At 44.1% G+C, this 9,732-nt stretch overlaps 1 protein-coding gene across 1 annotated transcript; it reads right to left on the bottom strand.

Moving 5' to 3' along the window:
- Nucleotides 1-4,949: 4,949 nt before the first annotated feature.
- Nucleotides 4,950-8,142, bottom strand: CRIPTO (cripto, EGF-CFC family member). The gene is made up of 6 exons (XM_060111225.1): nt 8,108-8,142; nt 7,265-7,317; nt 7,048-7,182; nt 6,474-6,588; nt 6,280-6,389; nt 4,950-5,062 (listed from the first exon to the last, which is right to left on the bottom strand). Exons 1-6 carry the CDS (start codon nt 8,140-8,142, stop codon nt 4,950-4,952), a joined length of 561 nt encoding a protein of 186 aa, XP_059967208.1.
- Nucleotides 8,143-9,732: the final 1,590 nt, after the last annotated feature.

Here is a 9,732-nt window from a genome sequence, read left to right as displayed (position 1 = left end):
GAAAACAAATCAGGGTGTTGGAGTATTATGGGATCTATGAGAGACCTGTGAGGGGATTCAGCTCACAGAGTGGTCCTTCCCCCACAGTAGTTGGAGTGGGGGTGGGGAGATAGGAAAAGTGGGAGGTGGAGGAGGGGTGGAGGCACAGATTGTGTTCATCACCACCCCCCATGCAAGATACTTGTATTATACAGGCACAGCTCTATCTCTGCCAAGGTGGGTGTTACATTTTTTTTTTTCTTTTCCATCATGGATTATTACAGGATATTGAATATAGTTCTGTGTGCTATACAGTAGGACCTTGTTGTTTATCCATTCTATATATAATAGTTTGCATCTGCTAATCCCAACTCCCAATCCATCCCTCCCCCACCCCGCCCCCTTGGCAACCACAAGTCTATTCTCTACATCTGTGAGCCGGTTTCTGTTTCGTAGATAAGTTCATGTCATATTTTAAATTCCACATATAAGAGATATCATATGGTATTTGTCTTTCTCTTTCTGACTTACTTCACTTAATATGATCATCTCTAGGTCCATCCATGTTGCTGCAAATAGCATTGTTCCGTTCTTTTTTATGAGTAGTATTCCATTGTTTATATGTACCACATCTTCTTTATCCATCCATCTGTTGATGGACATTTAGGTTGTTTCCATGTCTTGGCTATTGTAAATAGTGCTGCTGTGAACATAGGGGTGCATGTGTATTTTTGAAGTATGGTTTACTCAGGATATATGCCCAAGAGTGGAATTGCTGGATCATATGGCAACTCTATTTTTAGTTTTTTGAGGAACCTCCATACTGACTTGTTGACTCAGGAGTCCAAAGGCCCAGCCCCTTGCTTCAACTGGGAATGGCTCTGAAGGGTCAACCAGCCCTGGGGCTCCCATGGCATCAGCTGAGGCCTCCGTTACACGTAGTATCGCTGCTGCACTGCAACATCGCAATTAACTTCTCCTTCCCGGAGGCAGCTCCCTTCAAGTGTTATTCCTAGGAGCTCCCCCCAGGAATCCCCTCCTGCACACCAACAGCTCAGCTTCCTGGGAACCTGACCTAAGACTCATCCCAGAGCAACCATTTTCCCCTACACTGTTTCCTTTTATTTATTGACATCATCATAGCATAATTCTGTCATCATTTTCACTGAAAAAGAGACAACTCTTCTCCATCTAGCCATTCACCTTGAAGTTGATTTTCTTTCCTTGTAATTTCATAGTTGTCCCTGGCTAACTGCCTCACTCTCCCATGAACGCCTCCATGGACCTCACTAGGATTATTTGTAACCTCACAAATTCAAACATCATAAAGAAAGCTTGCCTTTAGTCTTTACAAAACCTTAATTTTCCAGTTATAAAATCAATTATATGCAATTGTAGATAGCTTAGAAAATAGGATGAAAAGTTACTCATAATCCCCCTACTTGGAAATGACCACTTCAGTATTTCCATGTTTCCTACCTTTTAAGAATTCTGGTTAAGGCCACACTGTGCCCTGCCTTTCTCACCTGACATTGTGTTTTATACATTTCATGTCATTAAAAATTCTTTCTAAAGATGGTATTTTAAAGGTGGTCGTATTCCAAGGTTAAGGTTGAGTCTTTGTGCAATAAACCCTTCTCTGATGTCAGGCCTCTAGGTCAGCAACAGTGATTTGAGTGACCCAGGGCAAGTCCACGCACATGGAGTAACAGGGTCAAAGGCCAAAGTGCTTTCCAGTCGGTGTGGACCCAGGTGTGTCTTTATTGGCTCCCATGTGGACACTTTGCTTTGAGAAGTCTGTAAGTTTTTTTTTTTTTGCCATACGCGGGCCTCTCACTGTTTTGGCCTCTCCCATTGTGGAGCACAGGCTCTGGACGCGCAGGCTCAGCGGCTGTGGCTCACGGGCCCAGCCGCTCTGCGGCATGTGGGATCTTCCCAGACCGAGGCACGAACCCGTGTCCCCTGCATCGGCAGGCGGACTCTCAACCACTGTGCCACCAGAGAATCCCCTGTAAGGCTTTTGAGGGTAGAATCTAGAGTCTTTTGCATCCCCTTGCACACCATTTCCCAAAATGTACCTCTGGTTCATGATTTTAGATGGCATACAGGTGAATGTTATTATTATTATTTTTTTTTAATTTAAAGACTGGTATAAATTATCCAGGACTTCACAAATGCTATTGTTTGGGACGAGTAAAAAGCACTTAAGTGGATAGATGTTCAACGTCACCAGTCATTAGGGAAATGCAAATCAAAACCATGTAAGATACTACTCTACACCCACTATGATAGCTGTTTTGAAAGAATAAAAGCAAAGCCCAGAAAGCAGTGAGTGTTGGTGAGGATGTGTGGGGAAATTGGAACCCTTGGGCACTGCTGGTGGGAATGCAAAGTGGTGCAGCTGTTATGAGAAACAGATGGTGGTTCTTCACAAAATTAAAACATAGAATTACCGTTTGATCCAACAATTCCACTTCTGAGTATATAGATCAAAGAACTGAAAGCAATGACTGGAAGAGATATTTATACACCAATGTTCATAGCGCATTATTTACAATAGCCAAAAGGTGGAAACAACCCAAATGCCATTAATGGATGTATAACAAAATGTGGCATATACATACAATGGAATATTATTTAGCCTTTAAAAGGAATGAAGTTCTGACACATGCTACAACATGGATGAACCTGAAGACAGTATGCTAAGTGAAATATACCAGTCACAAAAGGATATACATGACTCTACTTATGTGAAGTGTCTAGAATAAATTCATGGACCCAGAAAGTAGACTAATGGTTGCCAGGGGTTGTGGGGAGGAGGAACGGGGAGTTAGTGTTTGAGTTTCAGTTCGAAAAGATGAAAAAGTTGTGGAAATGGATGGTGGTGATGGTTGCCCAGCAATGTGAATGTACGTAATGCCACTGAACTTTACACTTAAAAATGGTTGAAACGATAGGTTTTATGTTATGTATATTTTACTGCAATACACAAATGAGTTGATGTAAAGAAAACAATTAAGCACAGGTGATGTGGCCCGTATAAGGTAGAGTGTGAATGCCCAACTTTGGAAAACACGGTCCAGCCTTGCCCACAGTGTGGTTAGGGATTACAGTAGTTGCATGCAAATGAGAAGCCTTCTTTCAATACTCCGTTTTTTTTGTTGTTAAAAAAAGTTTTCCATTTCTGGGCTAAAAAATGTTTTACACTACTTTGTGGGAAATAGGAAGGTAGAAAGAGAAGAAATGTGACATTTGTTGAGAAACTTTTTGTGCTAGCGTTTTATTTTGTTCACTTCATTCTAACAACACTGGTGTAGGGACTAACCTGGTTCAAACTGGGAAACTGGGCCCTACTGCCAGTAAGTGGACAGAACAGCTCTCCCCACTGGGTGGCCCACCCTCACGCTCTGAGCTCTCTGGGGTATCCCTCACTGCTTCCCTGCCTATCCCATTTTCACCTTCTGTCATTGGACATTGAAAAAAAAAATTCCACTCATTTGGAATTTTCCATCTGCAGGGCATTAATTTGGAAAAACATGAATTGTGGATCCAGCAGTACATAAATAATGGAAGCAAATATTGTCCCTCACAGCAGAACACACACACTAAAGCCAGAAACAAAACTGGGCACCACTCTGAGCTCTTGGCGCTTCCAGTTTCCTCAGTTTTAAGCCTGTTGTAGTCATCTCGTTCCATATGAAAACAAAAATACGCTCTCACCGTGGAAAACAGAGAAGTGCAGAGGAAAAAATCCCACCGCCTAGAAATAACCACAGTTCACACACTGATCAACGTACTTCCCACTTTTACTGGGCAGACCAGATACACCAGATACATATTTACAAAATGGGCTTTACAATGTATAGTTTTATCATCTGGCTTACAACTAAATATATTGTGAACATTTTCTCTTTTACCACTGTTAAAACAATTGCATAGTATGGAGAAATCATAATGTATTAAGCACTCTTAATACATTGAGGGAATTTAGATATAATTTTTTTTCAAGGAAACTATTCTCTTTCCAAATCCTTGAGAAAACAGGTGTCCTTGTCTTATACAGCTTCCTACTGATGACAGAAACTTGCCCTTCAACTTAGCTTTTTAATCTGCTTCTCTGTACCATCTGATCAACCAAGTAATGCATTTTATTTTCTCAAATCTCTCATTTGCTCCCACTTTTCTACCTAGTCTCTCAGGGATACACAATTTCCATTACTCCAGCATCCTGTCTCTCACCTCTGATGTCTGCCCCCTCCCTTCTCCTTTGCTCCCCTTACAAATGCTTCCTTTCCTTTCATTTTCAGGATACTTTTTAAAAAATTAATTTATTTTATTTTGTTTATTTTTGGCTGCATTGGGTTTTTGTTGAGGTGCGCAGGCCTCTCATTGAGGTGGCTTCTCTTGTTGCGGAGCCCAGGTGCTAGGTGTGCGGGCTTCAGTACTTGTGGCACCTGGGCTCAGTAGTTGTGGCGCACAGGCTTAGTTGCTCTGCGGCACGTGGCATCTTCCAGGACCAGGGCTTGAACCTGTGTCGCCTGCATTGGCAGGTGGATTCTTAACCACTGTGCCACCAGGGAAACCCTTAAGATACTATCTTAATTGATTCTGATCACAACTCTATTCAATGCTTTATGCTCAGTTCCACATTGGGAGTAACCTTTAATAATCTGAAGATAGAATTCAATTATTTAAAAGAAACTATTAATAAGCCCTTGGTAGAGTTACATGTATCGAGAAACACAGGACTTGGGAACAAGATATGGCATTTTTTTTTTTTTAAGTAGTTTTTTGGAGAGGGCAGGGAAGAGGAAAGTAGTTGGTACTTTAAGGAAATGTTAGGGACCATAGGAAAATCTATTCACCATATCAAGGCTACCAACAAATGATCATCTCTCAGTTGGGACATTGGAGAGACAGCCTTTAAAGGTCATGAAACCTGCATGGCAAATGCTGCACATAAATGTGGGTTAATAATAACTTTGTATAGCAAGGCAGATGCCAGGTAGCATAAAAGCACATGCAGACAGTGTTAATTCTGGAGTCCCGGCAGCTGTGAGGTGCTCATCCATCACATGGCCATCTGGAAGGTAGAGACCCTTGGTCATTAAAGGAAATCCCTCTGGCACTTTATCCTGTGGCCCACACACGTGGCACATCTACACGAACCCAGAAGCAGTTAGGGCCGAAGATTTGATGAGTACAATGTGCTTATGGGATCAACAGTACCGATTATGTGTGATTAGACTCCCCTGAGAAAATATTTCGACAAACTGTTAACTTGATCTTCCCTGGATACATGCTCTCACACCTGGTAACCTACCCCAGCCGGTGACACCTATAATTGCTGGCGTGTGGCAGAACTTGGTTAGGCTCTGATGCTAAGGAGACAGCACATTTTGCGTCCCGAATTCCAGGGAGAAAATATGGTCCCCACCTATCCAGCCATTCCACCCACACCTTCCAGTCACCTATCCTGGGCCTGATACCCAATGCAAAAGGAAAAGACAATTCCTGCCTAGATTGGGGTCCCATGTTGTACTCAAGGAAGCATTTGTTTTCATTTTCAATTTGTTGAACATTTTCAGTTTCTGACATCTGCAGGGTCAGAAGTAGGAGAGGCCTCTAAACTAAGGTGGCCCTAGAAATCTGGCTCAGGTTGGGGTAGGGAGCAAACCCTCTCCTCTTGTTCTCTTCTAGGTCCCTGCCCTTGTCTTTGTTTCCCTCAAATCAGTAAAAATCAATGAGGTGAAAGAGTTATGAGACCAATCACCAGGGGGTGCCCTAGAGGGGCCTTTTAGGATCCCTGAAGAATTTCCTAAGAAAGGAGAGTGGGATCAGTTCTTCTGGTGGAATTTAAGGGCAATAATTGGAGTTGGGTACCCCCAACCCTGCTGTGGGGTGGGGACTGAGCTGCCCCCTGGAGCCTGTCTGGGTCTCCCTGCCCAAAGAAGGGAACGCCAGAGAGTGTCTCTTCGTGTTTAAGAGGCCAAGCCTTTTCTTGTTTATTTGCCTCTATAGAATTTCACATACTGTAGAACGTCAAATAGACTTGAAATTTCAACTCTCCACCTGAAAGGCAGCACAACTGGCCACATATTGAGGAAGTAAATATCAAGGACACCAGGGCGACCATCCCATCTGGAGTCCTCGATGCTCTTACAGGGAGAGCTTTGGCTGCCAGTCTTCAGCAAGCCATGAGGTAAGAGGAGAGACCCTGTTAATTAAGTGTCCACAGGCAACTAACTAACTAACTAACTAACTAACCTGAGAGGGCAAAAGAGGCAACCCTTTGCTTACCACAACCAGGTAGGAACGGCTGAGGAAAGCAGCGGAACTGGCCGTGCCAGCATTTACACATGGAACACTTCCTGGGCAGCCAGGTGTCATGGGGCACAGACCCACAGTTCCTGAGGATGAACGGACATGCGGAGTTTAAATCCCCACCTCTCCTTCCCTCTCCTCTCCACCCACAGCCCGTTTCAGTGGCTTACTGTTTGCGCATGTCATGCTCACAGTTCCGTCCATAGAAAGAGGGGGGGCAGGCACAAAAGGACCCCAGCATGCAGGTTCCCCCATTCAGACAGCAGGTTCTGTTTAGCTCCTTACCTGAAATGTAAGAAAGGGTGGCTGAGAGGGTGGAAGGATTGAAAAGCTGAGTTCCCGTAAGCCAAGGTTAATATGGCGGTAAGGACTTAATCTCCCCAAGTGTTGACAGATGTCTATAAACATTGTAAACCTAACAGAATAAGACTGTCCTTTTTAGTGTTCCTTTGGCTACCTGTGCTTTTGATCAGAGAAATCTTTTTTCATGCATAAGCCAGTGGTGGTACCTGGAGTCCCCAGCATGAAGTGGGATCAGGTGAGGGAAACTGCAATCTGCGGAAGTGAAGTACACAATGCCTGTCTGGCCCCCAGAATCAAAACCAGTCCAACTAATCATCTGCCCAGCTCCAGAATCAGGTGCCCGCTCTCTTAGGTGAAAGAGGGTCTAAAAGATACTCAGGAAACATGTGAAGGACCAGGATAGCAATACTGCACTGTAGATCTAAGGCAGGTACGTCTTACTGTTCTGGATTCCCGTGGATGGTACAAAGTGGGAAGGCCGATGACGAATTGCAGGCTCCTCCTGGGACTGAAGGCCGTCGTCTCTGAAGGCCAGGTCTCCCTGTGATGGACGGGCAAGTTCACAGTGGCCCAATCCTGAAAGACAAAATTAACTCCTTGCATCTGTATTTCAGGCCACGTGAAAATTGCTAGTGATCAAAAAAGCAAAGTCTCTTACCAGTGACTAATCCCAGTTCAAATGCTCTGGAAAAGGCCAGGATCAAAATCATACTAGGAAGAGGAAATCAGACCTCCATTAGCAAAACAAAGCAAATAAAATCCCTTTGAATTAACACCTGGGTCTTCTCATCACAGGACCACAGACCACTAGGGAGAAATTGTAGAACACCACTTTCCTTTTTTTCTTTTTCCTTTCCTTTAAAATGGCTGACTAATTCATGTAACAACACAAAGAAATGATGAGAATAAAGCCCACCTAATCTCCAACTCTTTCCAATTACGTATTATTACTTCTTAGGCTCTGTCCTCATATGCACATAATTTTAAGTAGGTATAAATCTTTTATCTTCTATTTCACATGTTTTTTCTCCTGCATATAGTTTTCATATAGGAATTTTAAATGCCTGGATGACATTCTATGTAATTTATGAATCACATTTTACAAACTATTTCATTTAAACCAGTCATTTAAAAGATGTTCAAGGTTTAAAACAATTTCCCATTATTCTTAACGGTTCCCAAATATTGAAAATCTGCCTAAACCTTTAACCTTGTCAGAAGCAGATTCTTAATTTTGTTGTAATATTGACCTTTTCTAACAAAAGAGTAGGAAAACAGTAGTCATTTCAGAGGCAGAGCCAGTAACCTGTGTGAAGATGTTAAAAGCCAATAGCAAAGGTGGATGCAACTTTAAGTTGCAGGTCTTTTGGAAAAACAGCAGCACTGTTGGCAGCTCTTTAAGGTTTGAACGAGATGAAATCAAACAACAGAGAGGCGTAGGACATGTTTCCTAAGCTGGGAAACTAGTAATCAAAAGCTCACACTCAAGATTGGTTCATACCTGGAAGAAAAGCGCTCCATCTTTCTTTGGTCCATGGCTCCTAACAATTTAGAAGGAAAAATATATTAGGCTGGCTTTAATTCACAGTCATTGCCAAAACACCCAAAGGAAAACGCTAATTTCTTGAAGTGAAAATGGGCATTTAAAGAGAAAAATATCCCAGATGAGAAATATGGTCTCCCCAGAAGGTCTCAGAAGCAGGAGCCAGGATGTCGGAAGAAACTGGGGGGTTCCTCAGACAGGTAGGTCCTAATAAACGCTTTGAATAAAACCTTCAGGGAGATTCTCCTTCCTCAGCCACAAGCCCCAGGGTGGCGGGGACAGCCCTCTGGTGGGCGGGGAGGCGGAGGCCCGTGTGCATTACAATGCTTAAACACTCAGGGGTGGAGGTGAGAGGTGGTGAAGCCAAACAAAGAGAGAATGGAAAAGGCCATTCTTGTAAAACTGTTGTTAATTAGCCCTAATGTCTCTATCATTAGTTTCGAGTTAAAAAGATCAGATTTACTCTTTGAAAGAAAGAAAGAAGAAAAAAAAAAAAAAGAGCAAGCCAATTACTCTTAACGGGGTGGTGATTCCAAGTTGGAGGAGTGGTGGAAAGTATTGCTGTAATCGGGAAAACCTGAACACCATGTATGGGTCTCCCAAGGCGTTTGATATTTTATTGAAAAGTTTTATTTCCCGAAATTTGCTTTCATCTTTGGTTTTCCAAGAAAGGTGTGTTGAGCCCCTGCTCCGCCCCAGGCAGACTCAGGTGGTCGAGAAGGGTGTGTCTCAGCGGGCAGGAGAGAAAGGCAAGGAAGCAGGTAGTCCAAACAGAAGTTCAGGGTCAGGAGGGGGTTCCTGCCCTCGCAGGAGTGAGTGGGTGTAAATTCCAGGCGCACCTGAATTTGCAAGCGAGACTGGAAGGAAGCGGAGCCGGCGCCAGGGGTGGGGTGTGGGGCGAGGGGAGGCGGGCAGCGAGGTGCGAGTGTGCGTCCAGGGCCCGCGCCTTCTTGGTGGCCTGCGCATCGGGGTGCCAGGCCTGCTCTAGCAAAAAGTTCTGGAAACATGGCAGTCCAGCCTGGGAAGCCATTTCAGCCTTGCTACTGGGTTTCACTGCATTTTAACAGTCTCCCAGCACCCACAGTGTGGCCTCTTCCATCCCTTCTCCGCCCTGCCCCCAACAACACGGGAATTAACACCAGATTCAGCTGTGTCCCCTGTTACCCTGTAAGCATTTATTTGGTGGTTCCCTGAAGCCCCAGACACTGCTGCTGGAGAGGCATGTCACTTAGCCCATGGCCTCTTGAAACCAAGCAGAACCCTGAGGGGCCCTCCCAGGTACAAAAAGCCCCTCCATGTCCCTTGTCTTCTGTTGAGTCACAAAGGAGCAGGCTCAAGCAGTTAATGATTAGGACAGTATAGTCACAGAATCTTCAGTTCCTCCCTGAAGGACGCAGTGTCTGATGCACATTCCTGAGCTGTGTTGCAGATACTGTAACTGCCACCAGAGGGAAAAAGCTAACCGCATGATGACCAGACCGTAGCCATGACATCAGCTGCTCCGTCTTGAGCAGCACTGAATCTATGGCTAGCACAATTCCAAGAACTGGCCTCAAGAGAATGGGAAAAAACTGACCCTAGAG

Source organism: Mesoplodon densirostris, chromosome 10 (genome assembly GCF_025265405.1).
Source record: "Mesoplodon densirostris isolate mMesDen1 chromosome 10, mMesDen1 primary haplotype, whole genome shotgun sequence".
Classification (NCBI taxonomy): domain Eukaryota; kingdom Metazoa; phylum Chordata; class Mammalia; order Artiodactyla; family Ziphiidae; genus Mesoplodon; species Mesoplodon densirostris.
This window is presented reverse-complemented; position numbering and strand designations above follow the sequence as displayed.

What these genes read in the sequence shown, in the direction of transcription:
- CRIPTO (XM_060111225.1), bottom strand. Translation starts at nt 8,142, where the DNA reads ATGGACCAAAGAAAGATGGAGCGCTTTTCTTCCAG. An exon ending in ATGGAGCGCTTTTCTTCCAG is followed by an intron (nt 7,318 to 8,107) that starts GTATGAACCAAT and finishes TCCTCTTCCTAG; the next exon opens with TATGATTTTGATCCTGGCCT. An exon ending in ATCCACGGGAATCCAGAACA is followed by an intron (nt 6,589 to 7,047) that starts GTAAGACGTACC and finishes CTTACATTTCAG; the next exon opens with GTAAGGAGCTAAACAGAACC.